Source organism: Mus pahari, chromosome 13 (assembly GCF_900095145.1).
Source record: "Mus pahari chromosome 13, PAHARI_EIJ_v1.1, whole genome shotgun sequence".
In the NCBI taxonomy this organism is placed as follows: domain Eukaryota; kingdom Metazoa; phylum Chordata; class Mammalia; order Rodentia; family Muridae; genus Mus; species Mus pahari.
Window position 1 is genome coordinate 36,467,398 of NC_034602.1, and position 18,748 is coordinate 36,486,145.

The following is an 18,748-nucleotide window of genomic DNA, read 5'->3' on the forward strand; positions in this document are numbered from 1 at the left end:
CTCAACAGCAGCAGCAGCAGCGAGTGGACACATATCAACAGCAGTTTGTTTTATAGGCACGCCATGGTATAAAAATCACACCAAACTACAACAGACGTGGTTGACAAAGTCCTCAATATAAAATTTACTTCTGTAACATATCCTTGAGATTATAACCTATACATTTGTCTACCAAACTGTATTATAAAAATGTAATGTGGCCAATTACTAAGCTTCTAAATGTACATTCTAAACTTCTAAATGTACATTCCTCTATATTCCATGATGTATTTGAACTGACTAAAATGAAACTTCATGTTGGTGTCAGAAGCACTATTGCTTCAATACACGTAACAAACCTTGGTTAATTTTCTTGCTTAAAAAAGCCAAGTGAAAAACTTAGATCACGAATGTACTATTTCATCTGCGAATACGTCCATTTCCTAATAACTAGAGCTGATCACCCACCTGAGACCATGGTCTGTGATCTGGTAACATCCAGACAGACTGAGGAACAAAAGTACTCGTCCAGTCTCTTGGTCAGACTTTTCACTCCCAAAATAAATTAAGTCTTTCCCCCTGGGCAATGTAGTCCTTAATGCTTTTCTACACATTGCAGAAGTCGCTGGGAGTGTAGACATAGTTCTTAAAGCTGTCCCTGTACAACAGAATGAATGGCCACAATATGCAAAGGCCGGAGAAGCACAATGCTGCTGCCAACAGACACTAGTCCTTAATCCCACAATGTCCTTACTGTAACAACCAGAGGAGGAACAACCAAAGTTGGAGGCTGTTTCCATCACACAGAGATTCTCAACATTTCTGTGTCTCCATTCTACAGCATCTTCAATATCAGCCAAATCTTCAGCATCAAGCATCCACACATAAGGAGAAGTGAAACTTTCAGAAGACACAGGTTCGGTCCAAGAGTGCTCGTTGTCTATTTCTTCACCAACGCCTTTGTCAGTTAAATTGTGCAAACAGGCATACTGCATGGTGGATGGCATAGTAATGTCTTTATTTGTCCATGGAGTTGAAGCAACCTTGCCTGCACTTTTCAGAAAGCCATTCTGATGAGATGTCAGAACTCCAAGAGCTCTAGAAATCTTCTCTAGAGCCATGTCTGTGATTTTTTCACATCCAGACAGATCAAGATGCCGAAGACTCTGGCAGCAACCAAGCCAAGACCAACTACAAGAGGGAAGAAGACTGTTTAAGTCCTGAAAAGCAGTAAACTATACATAAAGATGGGCAAGGGCATTACTTTAAATACAAAATCATTACTTAAACATTTCTGGAATTTCTATCATCAGGGAATATTTTAAGTGCTAGGGATAAGAAAAAAAATATTAAAAGTCATTTAAGAAGAAAAAAGAAAGGAAGGGAGGGAGGGATAGGAGAGACTTAGTTTCCTGTACTAAAAGTACAGTTAGAGGGGAGGCAACACACACATGAAAGAGTTGCTACAGTATAATGAAGATACAGAGGAAACAAACTATAGAAACAGGTAAAGACTCTTTCTCACCCTTTGAAATAGGATATATCAGAACTGTGAAGAAAGGGGAGCTAAAATAACAAGAAACCTAGCAACCTCCAAGGAAGAATCATTTGTCTGGCTTGAACAGACTGGTACTGAACCAAAAAACAATGAATTAGATTAAAAGGGAGCTCTGTCAAAAGGCACTTAAAATCTGGAATAAAACCTTGAGAACAGTAATACTGATCTAGACAACAGTTATACAGCAAGCTTAGCAAGCCTAGATAAGACATACAAATGGCAAGTTCTGATGTTCTAGATCAGCTGCCACATGTGAACAAGGGAAGGTTCTACCAAGTTACCACCACACATGGCAATGCAGAGCAGGATAAGTAAACAGCAATCATGTAAACAAGAAAATAGACAATGTTTTTGCTGGCTTTGGTTTATTTTACTGTATTTAGATATTTAAAATAAATAACCTGTCAAACGCAGAATCGGAAATGTCGGTCTGGGTAAGATCCAGATGTTCCAGGTTAGGACAAAGTTCTAAAATCTGCCTAACCTAAGAAGGAAAGGAAATCCACTGTGAGGACCTGTGGGAACTTCAGTTAGATAAGCAACAGACGATGATAAATATAACACAGTGGTTTTTCCTAAGTCTACATGCATACTGAAAGAAAAAAAAAATCACTCCAAGAACGCATTAAAATAGTTACACTCTGCGCTCAAATTTCACTTTGGTGAGGTGTGTGTGGAGGCCAGAAGTTAACCCAGTGTGTCTGCCTTCCTCCATCTACTTTTCTGAAACACAATCTCTCGCTGAACTCTAAACCATAGGTTCTGCTAGTGTTACTGCACACTAAGTACCATGTATCTGCCTGCCTCTGCACCCATTTCTCCTGGCCCCAGCACTGTGGTTACAAAATACACGCCATTATATACATATCTACATTCTGGGGGTCCAGGCTCTCATACTTACACAAAAGGCACTTTACCAAATGAGCCTTTTACCTCTCCAATCCCTGGGCCCATAAATTTATTAATCTTCTTAAAGTTTCTTAGAAATTAGACCCAGAAAAATCACCCTTTTAAAGGAATACTCAAGGAGATTGTATGAAGTCATAATTTTATAAAACTAATTATCTCACTTGTGCATCTTGCTATGCCTTACATGTTATAATCAACCATATAGAAGTAAGATTCACCACTTAACATCTATAAATCTAAGTAAACGCATAGCTGACTAGTTTTAGTTCCCTTATCGATAACACGGGCAAGATTCCTATGCTACATAGAATACCCTAAGAAATGAAATTATATGAAAGCAAACAGCGTACTCCAATCCATGGGAAAACACTCTATTCTTTCCCTCTTAAACAAACATTAATAAGTAAACCAAAGTTGTCTCACTGCTATTTTTCTTAGTACTCAAACTAGTGTTCATTTGTACATACCATTTTGCTGGAGACTGCAGAGCTGTATGCTAACACTAAAGTTTTTACAGAGGTACCAACATATGGCAGAACATTATGAATTAAGCCATGGAGTAAACGTTTTTCCATTTGTGCAATGCTGATAGCAACCGATTCCTCTGCAGACTCTTCTGTAAAATGAATTCAAACATCTAAGAACTAGATATACCAATTTTAAGTATGCCACCAAAAGGATGCATCAAAACACTAAGTATGAAATACTCTATACTACCCTTACTTTTGCAAACAATTCACTTTCCAGCAACAAGAAAAAGTTATGAATAGTCAAAGAACTGTAAAACTCATTCAAGAGAAGAAATAAATGATCTAAATTTTTTTTTGGTTTTTTTTAAGTAACATAAGTTATTCTACCTAATTAAAAAGCACACACCGAGCTAGATATGAAACAACTCCATTAACCTAATCAGTATGAATCGTCAAGCAAAAGACAGCTCAGGTCACAAGAAGTTTAAACATAAGCATGGCCTTCTGTACTTGGTCATTTTTATAGAGCTTGGATGTCTATAACAAGCAATACTCCTCTAACAACAAACAAAAAAATTACAGGTTTAGCTTGCCAGCAGACTGTTTTTACAGGATGAGTGAAGACCTGAATCCAAGCCCCAAAATTAAGGAAAAGAACTTTTCCTACAATTCTAATTTAATAAAAAGAAAACACACTGTAGGTAAGCCTAAAATTTGTATCACTTTTCAGGATTCTATCTTTACTATACTTACATAAACTCCTAACCTTAATGTATGGAACCATAAAGTAGCTTAATATATTAAAGATTTGTATAAAATAAAATTAAATATAGTGGTTAAAAGAAAGTTATGTGAAAAGAGTAATTACTAAATATTTTACTGACTTCAAGTATTTCATAAATATCTCAAGTTCTTCCTTTACTTGGACAATATGTATATCACTAAAAATCACTTCAGCAAACATTTCTTATTCCACTATACTTTTATTCTTAATTCATTCTTTTCCCTGTGCTCCCCCCCCCTTCTAGGTATGCTTTGTTACAGTTACACATTCTACTGCCTGCCACAGAGAAGCATACGACTTGAAGCTAACTAGAGTAAGATCTGCCTTATTAAAAAAATTCTAAACTCTTGAAACTATACCAAAATGGGTCCTCTCCAATTCATCAAAATCTGAACCACTTTCACTACTGGAGGAATATTCACTGTAGTTCTTCTCTACACATACACATCTTCCACCTTAGCTTTATAAACAGAAACTTATGAAAACTCATCTATAATTTTTCACTATTTTATGATCTTTTAAAAATTATCTAAAGTAGTATCTAAGAATGTTAAGGTAAGTCATAAAAGTTGATATGTAGTGATATTGTAATCTTTATTAGCAACTTTAATAAGTGATATTATTTATGGAAAGATACTTCATTTTCTACACTCCCAAACATCACTGAGAATCTCTATTACAGCAATTCTCACTTTGTACCTCGAACAAAGACATTATATATTCTAAATTCTCGCTTACTTCTATTATTTAACAGTAGGGATGAATTTTTATCCACTCTCAGACCATCCCTCATATAGTACTTAATGGGGGTGGACCAAAACTGTGCAACACAATTAATTTTCACATATGAGTTATTTTCTTGTAATGTTGGAGACTAAACCCAGGGCTTTATACATGTTATACAAAGTTCTACCCTAAGCTACACCCACCCAAAGTCTCTCATACACATTACCTCTTAACTCTGTAACAACCTTGAGGTAAGGGACATGACTTTACAAACATACCATCATTCTGCCTCCCATCTCTCAACCACAGATGATTCAATAAATGCTGATGAACTGATTAACCGAAATACTCCTAAATCACATATTGCAAACTGTAAACACTATAATGAAAATAGTTTATTTTTTCACAAAAATAGCCTTCAGTTTCTGATTTTGATATTTTAATATTTAAAAAAACATTCTCTTTTAAAAATACTTCTAACAAGAAATTCTAAATTTACTTATTATTCCTTCAAATTCTTCAGAAATAGACTTTTGAAGTCTTTAGAAAACAAAATACACGAATTTTAAGGCCTAATAACTATTAACCAGAATGCCTATTATTTAAACACCATGTAATAATTTTTATCCTAAGCATGAAATACCAGATTCATCTATATCGGCATCTTCATCCCACTCCTGGAAAGCACGACTTTCATCTTTCCTATTTCTCACCCATTCCTCGTCAGGCTCAGTATCAAGTTCAGTGGCAGGACCACTATACCAGTCACCTACACCGTGAATGGACAAGAGGAACAGAGAGTTAAATTAGATAGATCATTATAATCGCCTATTCACATTTGAACTTCAGGCAATGGCTATTTTTAGAAATATCTGTGATAAAAAAACAAAAAACAAACAAAAAAAAAACCCTACACATATGTAGGCAAAGGATTAGATTTAAAACATAAAAAAAAAAGAACTATGGCAATATAAGTTTAAATAATAGTACTAATTACTAACCAACAGTAAGTATTTCACAGAGTAATTTTTCTTTAAAACTAAAGAAAAAGAGCTTGAGAAGCTTACAGTCTGCTGTATGCCTGCCATGCATCTGTGTTACTCTTTATAAAGGTTATACAAAGCTTAGTATAATGAGGTTTCTAAGCATAATCTGATTTTTTAAAAAGTAATTATCAGTATTTATAGGTACAATTTTTACAATTACTAGAAATAACCTAATCTTTTTTCCCTGCTGTGACTTAACTTTGGGTCCAAAAATAGCCCCATTCTGAGGACAGCTAGCTTCTCTGTAGTGATTGGTCAGCAATGTACAGTAGGTAAGGAAGAGAAGATGGGATACGCTGAGGTAAAGCAAGATCATAAATGTAAGCTCCTACAATCACAGTACATGTATTATATGTTCATGAAGATATAGAAAATAACAATCAATTTATTACATTCTTAAAATTATATCTTCCTTAAGATTCCCCAACCTAGACACCACTGACATCTAAGGCTGGGTTCTGACCGATGGATTACAAGGTACTTAGTAGCAACATAGGCCTCTACCCACTACGTTAATGGTTCTCAACTTTCCTAATACTACAGCCACTTAATATAGTTCTTCATGCTGTGGTGACCCCCCCAACCATAAAATTATTGTTGCTATCTCAGAACTGTAATGTTACTACTGTTATGAATCATAGCATAAATATCTTATGTGTAGGATATCTGATATGCAACCCCAGAGGGGTCCCAGCCCCATCAGTTGAGAATCATTACACTAGATGATGGCACACTAATCAGAATCAAGAGAGGCAAGGATGTCTCCAGACACTGCAAATATCCCTGACCGGGGCAGAAACAAATATCGTAAACAAAAGGAGTTTTTAACCAAAGGCTTGGTCTAAGTATGTTAAAAACAGAAAAAGGTGAAGTTGCATATCTATCATGCAGTGGCTTCATGAAATAAGCATTATCACCTTTGATAATATTCAAACCATTATTTGAATTTGTCTTAATTCTTAATTAAAAACAGCTAAACAAGAAAACCTGCTTCTTCATGTGCTTTATCTGATGTTTTACTCAAATTTACCATCCTACAAGTAATATGAAAAATAAATCCCTACAAAACTAATAACTCTGACCACTTCTAAACACTAAATATTTAACAACTGCCTCATCAGGTGCCTCTATTTTCAGCACTAAGGGGTCTGATGCACGAGGACAGAAATGAAGAGGTCAGGTGAGGCAGTAGAATATTCAAAGCACAGAGCTGGCAGAGGAAGAAGGTGGATCTGGGTGAGTTCCAGGCCAGCCAGGGGTACATAGTAAGATAGTAAGAAGCTGTCTTTCAAAAAAAAAAAGCTACACATCTTACCAAATAACCTTATTTTTAAATAAGCCTCATAATTTAAATCAGTCAAATTTTTCTTAAGAAATACATATTTCCATTGCAAAATTCCCTATAAGGGAAAATTTTGAAGATTTTAAAAGATACTGTCTTAATTCAGTGATAAAGTAATGTAGTACACAATAGCTGTAAACATGCCATGATTGTATTACATACTGATGGGAAGTTTCTCGAAACCTTCATATTCGAAAGTAACTTGGCACAATGTAACTAATGTGATTTAAAGAGCAATACATTAACTATCATTGTAAAAAGCTATGTCAAAGACAAAACCAGAGTCAGTTACTTTAAGCCATGACCAAAGGGAAACTGTATGTATTTCACCTTTATATTTTACAGAACTATTCTATCTTTAAAGTACTCAAATAATATCATTATTAACAGTTCTTAAAAAAAAAAAAAAAAAACTTACATTTATCTTAAATTTTTGCTACGAAAAATTCCAACAACTGTCCAATGAATTTCTGTATACCCATTTTTTTATCTTCAACAATTATCAATTTTACCAGTAGTTTTTACGATCTCTCTGACGTATTTTTCCTTATTATTCTAAAGGTAACAGCAGCCACTAATAATTTACTCACAAATACTTCATCATGACTAGCTCTTCTAAAATGTATACTAAAACCACATCAACTATAAAAATCTATGTTTTGGTCAAACCCTCAAAGTTTCCCTTCCCTGGCATTACATAGTAATGGCTGTTACCATTTGCCTAAAAAGGCAGACTGGAATACTTTTTAAACAAATTCAAAGTCCCATTTACCTACCTCTTGCCCAATGAACAGGGTAAAGATGTTTCCACAAAGATCCTGTTTTTGCCAGCTGAGACCACTTAGTGCTGACTTGACTACACCGACACAATTCTTGAGGATTAAGGTAACTGAAAATGGACAGCATTACCTCAGGAGGAAGATGAGTTATACCTGTGGAGTATTCTGACACTTCCGCTTCTGAAATAAAAAGAAAATCTTTAATAGTACGGCCACATGAGCAAATGCAGTTAAGAAATTACAATCACAAGTAAAAGCCAGTGCCTGAAGTCGATTCCTTCCTGCTTGCAACATGTGAAAAGGAAACACCTATTGGAGGTAACATGGGGATGTTGAACTTGTTAAGAACCTGTAGGTTAAACTATCACAGCCCAGATCACACTTCATCAGTGGGAGCGACAATAATGAACACAGAACTGACTTCCTCTTACACAGGTATCACTGACAGAACAATACTCACTTTGTAGCATAAGCAGCATCATTTGAAAAAGGAACCAAACAGGTCACACTGCTTTAAGTCAGCAAGCGTACACTCAGCCAGATTATGAGCTCTATAAAGCATTCTTAAATGACCCACATGCTCACATTTTCTCTTCATGCACTAAGGCTCCTGTTAGCTCCTTCCTTGTGTTCCCTCTGATTTTTGACATTTCATAAAAGGTCTTTAATTTACAAATGCCTTAACCTACTTAAGCTATGTGCCTACTTACTCTCTAAACAAATTTCCCTAGTAAACTAGTAAGAAATCTTCTGTTATTAAGTATTGTAGAAAGATTCAACTTCCTATGTTTTCATAATGCTAGCATTTTTCTGAAAGAAAAACAAACATGGGGTGTTAAGATAAACTGAGTTAAGTACTATTTAAGAATTTGAGATTTGCAGGACAGTGGTGGCACCTTTAATCCCAGCACTCAGGAGGCAGAGGCAGGCAAATCTCTGTGAGTTCAAGGACAGCCAGGACTACACAAACTGTGTCTCAAAAAAGGCAAAAAAAAAAAAAAAAAAAAAAAAAGAGGGGGAGGAGGAGGAAGGGGGGAGATGGAGGGATGGAGGGACAATGAGGAGGACGAGAAGAAAAATTTCACTATCTTATATATATGGTTTGTCTTCACAAAGAATCTTCAATATAGAAACGTATGATCAAACTACTTTAAACTGCTACTTTTAAAGTGCCAAATATTTCCACATAAAGTAGCTATAATTTGCTTTGAAGGAGAGGGAAAATTAAATGTGTGACGCTTTTAAACTCCATCGTATAATTAGAATGAAACAAGACTTAACAGGCTTTGGCATGCTCTCCAGGGCACAAGACGGATTCCAAGAGGAAAGCTCAGGAACTTTATGGGTTTAATCACAGCTTCAACTTGCTTTTGTTTAAACATGAATCTGACTACTTTCATATTGGAAAAATACCAATTTCAGAAAACTGTACAGTATTTTACAGGACTAACATTGCCATTGCCAATCTAGAAGAGAAATGCCTCTAGAGGAAGGATGCCAACCATTTGTATTCTTTTGTTTGTCTTTTGTCCATGTAGCCCTGGCGGGCCAGGAATTTGCTATGTAGACTAAGATGGCCTCAAACTTGGAGATCTGCCTGCCTCTGTGCATCCACAGTGCTGGGAATTAAAGGTCTGTACAACCATGCCTAGAACTAACTGTTTTTTTTTTAATGTTTTAAAAAGCAAAACAATTGAGGTGAATAAAAATAATCCAAGTCTACTGAAGAAACAAGCACCTACTTCATTTGCATTTCTTGTGTGCATTCTCAAAATGACTGAAGTTTTGCTTTGCTTCTCTCTCACACTCACTACCCTGAACAGTACTGGAGATAAACTGAGAAAATGATAAACATCAGACGATAAAAATAAAATTATAAATTTCTTTTTCTTAACTCACAACAAATTCATCCCCAGTTCCTTATGTGCAGGAACAAAAGTGCACCTAACCTAGCAACCACGACGGCTGTTGAGTTCTTAGATCACCTAATGTTCTCCGTGGACAACATGAACTGGCTGATCCCTGGAATGCACACGGGAACCATGGCTCACTCAAATGCTGCCTAGCATTTGGACATTTAGAAAGTTTTTTATTTCCTATTCAGCACATAAGCTAGGCCAACAAAAAAAGGGTCAAAATTCAAAACTGAAATATACAAATTACTTTCATGTCATTATAAAGCCCAAAGTTTCTATGTTAAACCTAAGTCAAGGACAATGTTTATACATTAACTGATTTTGAAAAATGAAAAAAATACACAAAAATAAAACATGCTACTGTGAGGCTGGAGAGATGGCCCAGAGGTTAAAAACACTAGTTGTTCTCCTTGAAGACCAAATTTCTAGTCACAGGATTCACATGGTAGCATACAATCAACTGTAACTCCAGTTCCGGAGGTTCTGACACCCTCTTCTGGGGTATGCAAGTACTGAATGCAAATGGTACATAGATACACACACACAAGCAAAACACCCATATACATACAATAAAGAAAAATCTTTCAAACCTGTCACTATAATCAAAGGAGCTCAGAAAGCTAGCTGATACTATACCATTACTCTGAACATAGCAGTCTGAATGTTCACTGGTCAAAATAGTACTAATTTTATACCTACAAATTCACTCAAGAAACACCACACTGCATGTAACCCAACCCTAGATCGAAGAATATATTGTAAACACTAAATTCTACTACATAAAAACTACTGTCTTCAATTATAGCTTTGTGAGAATGGTTTACACTGACCATAGGACCTGACCTAAATTTTTCTGACTAATACACTGCTGTATCAAGAGCAGGCGAGTCTTACCTGTGTCTGCCTTCTCATCCACAGAGTACTTGAGAACTTTCTGTCGCTCCTCGGCTTGGTTCCACAGACTGAGCCCTCTGAGGAGCTCTGCTGTGTCCTTCTGTGAGCAGTGCTGTGCAATCACTTTCTTTTTGATATCTTTAAGCTCCTCATAGGTAAAATACTCCATTAACATGGGCTGAAAAACCTACATTAAAAAGTATTCATGGGGAAAGATATTTATTTTACCCAAAACCCTTTACTAATGGCTCAAACCAAGTTCTATAAACATACATTTCAAAGAGGTAAAAATTGTATTACCACTAAATTACCAAAAAAACTTGTAATTTCTCTGATTTTGCAGGCCTCTATAAATTTGTAAAGAACAGGAAAGTTTTCCTGTACCAAGCTTGTTAAACAGTCAATCATTTAGTTATTATTAGACATTTAGCCCAGTACCTGCCTGGGGTGGTTTGAGAAAGATCCCATAGGCTCATATATTTGAATGCTTAGTCATCAGGGAGTTGAACTATTTGAGAAGGATTAGGAGGTATGGTCTTGTTGGAGAAAGTGTGTCAAGTGTGTCACAGTGGGTGAGCTTTGAGGTGTCAAAAGCCTGTACCAGGTTGTTGGGGAGCGTGGGGGGGGGGGGGAGTGCCTTCCTGTCCACATGCCTGCCTACAGGTCAGGATGCAGCTCTTAGTTACTTCTCCAGCACCATGCCTTCCTGTTCTCTGATGCCATCCATGTTCCCTGCCATACTCACTGAAAGTGAATGTTGAAGGCAAGCCCCAGATTAAATGTATTTCTTTTGTAAGAGTTGTTTTGGTAGGTACTGAGGAACTGAATTCTAACAGAACAGGGCCTTTACCTTACATGAGTAAGATACCCAATATACCAGAACCCTAACAATCCCAGCTCAGTCGATATGACCTATCTAACCTGCTTGTTCTGAACATTATTTTAGTTCAGTGGATCCTATAAAACTTTTCAGAGATTTCTTCTGCAAAACAGCCCTAACCTCCACTTTATAGGATATAATCTTTAAGTGAAGAACCAAGGCTTTGTTGTTGCTTCCAGTTGCATGGATATGGCTTCCAGTTTGGTGTTTCCATGGGATTCCTGGGTGTGCGATTGGGAGGTTCTCTGACTCTTGTGCCTTTTCCTGGGTTCTTTTCCTTCTGTTCGTTTTGTTCAATTCTGAGCACTAGCTTTTCTGTTTTATCTTATTATAATTTTACTATTCCACAGAAGCCTGTCTGTTTTCTAATGAGAAGCAGAAAAGGAATTAGATCCAGGTAGGGAAGGTAAGGAGAAGCCAGGAGGAGTAGAGAGAGGGGAAACCGTAACCACGATATATTATATGAGAGAAAAAATTTTTTTTCAAAAAGAAAAAAAAGACTGTTTCTTACCTTGGTTTCAGCACTGGCTACATATTACAATGTAAAGAATAATATCAACTACCAAAGAACACCAAGGCAATGCTGCCTGTCCCAAGTAGAGCTTTGAAAGTAGCCTCACTTCATTTTATTATCAAGGCATTATAAGATGAAAACATAATTGCAAATCACTACAATAAAGGATTTACAACTAAAAAAGAGTATCCATAGGCCAACAAGGTGGCTTGGTGGGTAAAAATATTTGCTCCGAAGAAAGATGACCTGAATTCAATTCTCAGAACCCATAGTGGAAGGAGACAATTCCCAAATGCACAATAAATGTTTTGGCTTTGTCTTTCAAAGTAGAGTTGAAAAGATGGCTAGGCAGTTAAGGCTACTTGCTGCTACTGCGAAGGGCCTGGGTTTGGCTTTAGTGCCCATATGGTGACTCACAAGCATCTGGAACGTCACTCCAGGAAAACAGACATTGTCCTTCAGCACAAAGTACACATACAAACATGCAGGAAAAAACACTCACACGTGTAAAATAAAAATAGATCTTTTAAAGAGAAAGAAAGCAGTCCTCATAGGATACTGTCTCTGTCTCTCACACTGGATACTTAATCATCCTTTATTACTCAAAGAAAACAAATTGTTTTGCAGTGTTAGTGATATGCTAATGTATGTATGTGAGGCGCAACAGTGATACATTTAAAGCCACTATTTAATTACTTAAGTCCACTCACGAAAAAACGCTAAAACTCTTTAAACCTGGCAAAAAAAGAAAATATTTAAAGACTTACAGAATCTTCTAAAAGTTCTGAAAAATTAGTGACAATTATGAAAATGTATTATTAAAATGTATTATTTGTACCATCACAAATAAAAATATACTTATGGGGCCAGAGAAATGGCTCAGCAGTTGAGAGCACTGATTATTCTTCCAGAGGTCCTGAGTTCAATTCCCAGTACCCACGTAGTGGCTCACAACCATCTGTACTGGGATCCGATGCCGCCTTCTGGTGTGTCTGAAGACAGCGACAGTGTACTCATATACATAAAATAAGTAAATATTTAAATATATATTTAAGTAAATAAAATCATTCAGTAAAAGTAGCAACCTTCTAAAGAATTAAAGCTATGCTTTTTATAATTCCACTGGATTTCATTCCTGTGCCCAAGAAGAAACAGCTGATTCTATCAACAGCAATTTCCTTCTTACTTTGAGGAACTTAACACAGAATAGTATCTTCTGTTAAATTACGAATATAAATCACAACAAAGAAAAGCTCTACTTACCTCTTCTTCCTCTTTCATGTGAGGGAGAAAATCTCTTGTAAAAGCCTCCAATCTCTCTTTCAGCTGTTTTGCATAATTTAACTGTTCATACTCATTCTAGAAACAAAGAGTAATACACATTTAGCAGGAAGTAGAGACGCTTATCTTTAATGCCAGAACTCAGTCAGCAGGAACAAATGGTTCTCTAAATTTGAGGTCAGCCTAGCCATGTACATAGCAAGTTCCAGACCAGGCAGGGCTCCAGAGTAAGATCCTGCCTCAAATATATGTAAGTTCTGTTTCACTATAATGTATAAAGGTTTGCTTCATTATATACTGCTTGATCACAGGAAGTCCATTTAGTTTTCTGTTAGCATTGGAGCCAGGGTGCAGCTCAGTGCTAGAGCACTTGCTAACGTGTTTACACTCTACACTCAGCCTTAGCACATCGCCTCCCACACACAGCCCTGAACCAACAAGCTCTGAGTTCCCTACTAACTCCAATTCTGGTTTTTAAATTTTATTAAAATAGAGCAAGAATTTTAAAATATATTATAAATATACTATAAAGTTCTTATATTTTATGTTATCCTAACAGGCCATAAATATTAATATCAACATTTCTAAAGGCAAGGAATTCACACTTTAATCATTCTAATTCTGGACACCTCTCAAGAGTCAAACATTTCTTTCACATGTGAATTAAAATCAAACCTCTCTGTAATTTATCCATCTTTTCCAATGTAAAAATACAGGAAGCATTCAAAATAATGAAATATTTAAAACTATGGCACTGTGGTGATCTGAATGAGTGTTCCCCAGAGGCTTTGGTATCTGAATTTTGGACCTGCTTAGCAGCACTGTTGGGAAGATTAGGAGATGTGGCCCCGCGGAAAGAAGTATGTCACTTGGGACAGACTTCAAGAGATTAAAAATCCTCCTCATTTCTTGTTCATTTCAAGCTCAGTCTACTTCTACTTGTTCATTTCAAGTTTCCTGTTTGTGGTTTAAGATTTGAGTACTTCGCTCTCAGCTCCAATCACTATACCTGCCGGCTCACTCACACACACACACACACACACACACACACACACACACACACACACACGGAAGGAGGTATAAGCTCTAAATAAACCTTTCTCAGTTTTCTTGGCCATGGTGTTTTATTACACCAATAAAAAAGTAACTAAGACAAGTACTAATTTATCTCTGTCTTGACCTGATTTTTCTTTTAGATAATGTATTCAATTACTTTCCAATATTCAGTTCATTGTTGAACTCTGCTGAGATTTTGACATATCCCTTAAACACATCCATATGTATGGCTTCCAATTCCACTTATATGCTAGTAATCATCAAATCTGCTTTTCACACTACCTCACTCTGTTCTTCAAACCCACCAATGCCTTCTCCTCCTATTAATAACGCACACTTGTATTACTAAGCAGTTCAGGATAAGCCTTAATCCCTGGCTCCCTTCCACATACAAAGTCCAGTACAACTCTCTCTCTCACTTCTCTCTCTCTTTTCTTCTACCACTCTGTATAGTCCTAGTATTCCACTAGTCTTAGGTCATACATAATTGTCAAGCATGTCCCTTCCCTATATTTTTAACCATCACTACTTTGGTTCAGAAATCACTGACTATTTGATACATGAGTATGATACAAAACATAGAGCATACAAAGGAGTATTCAATACAAAAGAAATCTCCTTTTTCTTACTACCCAGTATTCTTCCCTCTACTAATCAACTATATCTCCTCTGGGTATCTATGTAGTGTTCTTCCTTCTAGAAACTACTGGTAGAATTTCTTAATAATGGTCTTCAATTTGAGTGTTTTCTGACCTTTGAAATTAATCTCCCCTCTTACTGAATCACTTTTCTAAAGCAAAGTGCCTAAGTAAAAGGTATATGGTGGCCTGATGAGAGTTATGACTTACTACTGTGCTACACTGAACTGAAAGGGTTAAACTAAGGTTAATTTTCAAATACTGTATAAGACAAATATAATTAAGAAAATGTACATGCATCACTATTCTAAACTATACTCCTAAATCCATTTCATTTTCTTTTTTATTATTTTTTTATCTTTTGTTTTTAAGATAAAATCTCACTCTGTACCCCAGCTGGGCTGGACTTGAACTAACTAGTGACCCTCCTGACTACTGGGATTGCAAATAAGTTGTCACCATTCGGGCCATACAACTGAAATTGTCTTCTTTAACCAGTCAGTTTCCTACAATAGGGAAAAATAAAATACAATGAACACTATAGCTGCTATTTCTTTTTTTTTTTCCCACTGCTACAGACTGAAGTCAAGGCCTTACTCATGCTAAGCAAGAGTTCTACCACTGAATTACATTTTCCACCTTCAATTCTATTTTGTTATTTTTATTCTGTTTGAAAACAGGGCTCCCTATATAGCCCTGGCTGGCCTGGAACTCACTATGTAGACCAGGCTGACCTTAAACTCACAAAGATTCCCTTTCTTCTGCCTCCAGAGTGCCCGGGATTAATTCCCTGGCCTATCTTCAGCAAAAATCCGGTAGAGCTGATTCAATAAGAATCCTCCTGGTCCTCACGTTCTCTCTTATGTTCACCTTGCTATAAACCTTCACTGTAACCATTCCTCATGACCAGCCTTCCTAGCCATCTCAAATAAATGAAGTATCTTTCCATAAATAATATCACTTATTAAAGTTGCTAATAAAAATTACAATATCATTACATATCAATTTTTACAACTTACCTTAACATTCTTCAGCCCCTTTTCAAAGAGACTCAGCATCTCGGAGAGCTTATTGTCAGAATGTACATTATATATGGTCTGACTGCGTTGCTGAAGTAAACCAATAATGTATTCATTTTCAATTTGTTCATGCATTTTAAACTCCTTGAAAGTAGCATATAAAGACTGGAGAAGAGCACGGAAGTCATTGTTGTTGGAAAAGTTGGTTTTAGAAAGCTGAATAAAAATTTAAAAAGATATAGTTAATAGATGTAAACATGAAATGATGTAAAACAAGATATAATTCAAATGTACACCTAAATTTTTGTTCATTAAAAAGATATTTCCTTTATGATTACATTAAACTACAAATAAAAGAAATTCATAAAATAGCAACTTATAGTTGTAAGATTTAAAAGTACCCTAGACCAGGAAGCTGAAGGCTGCATTCTCGAGTACTTGGTTAATACAGAAAAAAGGGGGTGGGGGAGAATCACATACTTTATTTAAATAAAATCTATCAGACCCAGTTCCCTGCCAGCCTGAAATTCCATTACTCTCTGGGTGTCATAAAGAGAAGCAGATACACCAAAGGCACATACATGAGAAGAAGCTTACTGCTTCTATAGTTTAAACATTGGAAAACACTGTTTTTGGAAACAGGGTCTTATTAGATAGTCCAGGTTAACCAGACTGGTCTCAAATCAACAAAGACCCACTGCACCCCAAGAGCTGGGAATAAAGGCATGAGCCCACACACCCAGAGAAGAGGTATATTTTTAAGAAAACTGACATAATATTAAGTGTGCCATCATTTTTTAATTGGAGCATTCAATGGAAGGAAAATGACCATTCTAGTGTAACTCCAAGCTTTCACACTTAATAGAAAATTAAATTCAATTATTTAAAACACACACATCAAAGAAATGTTTAAAATTTTAAAGTAAGTCAAGCACATTGAGATACCTTTAATCCCAGAATTTTGAAGGTAGAGATAGGTGGATCTCTGTGAGTTCAAGGCCAATCTGCTCTAAATAAAAAGTTAACCAAGGCTATGTAGAGAGATTCTGCCTAAATAAATAAACTCAAAGTGATATTCAAACCTTCCATTATCTATACTAAATCTAACATCTATCGTTCAATTCTAATTACAAAATTCATTTTAAATGGGGAAACAATTAGGTTAAATACAACTGGTAGATAAATTAACAACAAATGTTAAATGCTGCTAACACTAAATCTCTGAGGATTCCTTTCCAAAAGAGTGCACTGTAAGCTGTTTTACTGGCCTTTCACAGCAAGAACTGTGGTGTGATGGCAAAACACTCAAACTGAAGAAAAGCCAATCTACCCAGACCAAAACTAAATAGCTTCCTTAAATGGCAGCATGGATCAGCAATAGGATTACAGAGTTCTATAGATTCAAATTCCCTAAGAGATCCAGCTCTACCATTTATTTAGCTAGGTAACTTTTGTCTCTCAATGTCTTTTTGTCTCTCAATGTCTTTTTCCCCCCTGCTTGATGCTAACTAGGAACAAAATGCCTACCATTTTCTAAAAATTAAATATTCATTTTTATAAATTCAGATACTTTTTGTTCTATTCCATAGTCAGTGAGCAATTATGATAAGCCAGATAGTTCCTGGTACGTGGGAATACACGGGGAACAAAGTAAGAATCTCTGTCTTCATGGAGTTGACACTTTACAGAAGAGAAGATACTGAATAGTTAACCATCCTACATTAGCCAGTCATCTAGAACTGGGGTTGACAACATTTCTGTAGTCAAACAGTAAATATTTTCATTGTCCCAGGGTATAAACCTACGCCAGCTACTTAACTCTGCTGCTACAGCCCAAAAGAAATCACATATGATAGATATGTAACCAAATGACTGTAACTTTATTTCTATAAAACTTTGTATTCCAGGACAACAAAGTTTGAAGTTTAATTTTCACATGTCACAAAATATTCTTTTGTGTACAACTATGAAACAATGTAAAAAATAATGCTTAGCTCCTTTCCATATTAAAAGCAATATAATAGAGTTGATGATATTCTTCAGATTTTTTAAAATGTTCAAATATACCACACCAGATTAAAACAAGCTGCATTGGAGGATATTAGATACAAATAGTATCATGGGTAATTTGGCTTAAATTGGAGAGAGGTGCTAGGGAGGGCTTTAAAAAGTCTTACTATTAGAGGCTAGGGATATAATCAGCAATAAAAAGTCCCCCAACAAGCACTACATGATAGTTTTGTTCAACCCCAGGAGGGAAAAAGAAACGTAGTAGACATAGGACATAAAAGCACTTTCATAAACTTTTAATGCCCAAAGGTATACAATACACTCCTGAGTTAATAAAGTTACAGCTAACTACTCTGTATTTGAAAGTTACTAACAGAGTAGATCTAAGATGTGTTTTTCTTCTATCTACCTATACACAAATTATAACTATGTTAATGGATAAGCTAATCAATTAGATTTGGGCAATTATTAAACATTGTAAATGCATACCATACCACTGTACATCTTGAATATATATGACTTTATCAACTATACCTTAAAGCTGGGGGGGGGCGGGAATAGTAAGATTTGAAAAATGCTTTCTGGAGAGAAAAAAAATGCTAATAGAATAGGTAAAGAAAGTAGCTTTGTATTAAATTCTTTCTATTTGTTGCTCTGATAAAATAGTGAATAAGGCCAAAAACAAAGAAGAGATAAGAGAAAACAGGTTCTTAAGCTATGACCCACATCAACTTTTGTCCACATAAAAAGTAATTCTAATTTGGTACCAGAAGTTAGTGGATTTAAAGGTTAAAAGCATATCCATGCCGAAACTCAGTGGTAGAGCACTAAGCATGAGCAAGTACCTGAGTTCAATCTTCAATACCACAAAACAAAAACAAAGATAAACTAAAAAATGCTAGGTCACACACAACAGCCCATCTTAGGCTGTACAGTATCTTGAGACA

At 35.9% G+C, this 18,748-nt stretch overlaps 1 protein-coding gene across 1 annotated transcript in view; it reads right to left on the reverse strand.

Moving 5' to 3' along the window:
- Positions 1-18,748, reverse strand: part of Fbxl5 (F-box and leucine rich repeat protein 5) — a 38,346-nt gene that overhangs the window by 13,383 nt on the left and 6,215 nt on the right. The window contains exons 2-9 of the mRNA XM_021210521.2: positions 15,792-16,007; positions 13,061-13,156; positions 10,404-10,590; positions 7,591-7,773; positions 5,070-5,195; positions 2,914-3,062; positions 1,939-2,021; positions 448-1,170 (exon numbers count right to left, since the gene is read on the reverse strand). Coding sequence (XP_021066180.1) covers positions 448-1,170; positions 1,939-2,021; positions 2,914-3,062; positions 5,070-5,195; positions 7,591-7,773; positions 10,404-10,590; positions 13,061-13,156; positions 15,792-16,007 — 1,763 coding nt within the window. The remainder of the gene's footprint in view (positions 1-447; positions 1,171-1,938; positions 2,022-2,913; positions 3,063-5,069; positions 5,196-7,590; positions 7,774-10,403; positions 10,591-13,060; positions 13,157-15,791; positions 16,008-18,748) is intronic.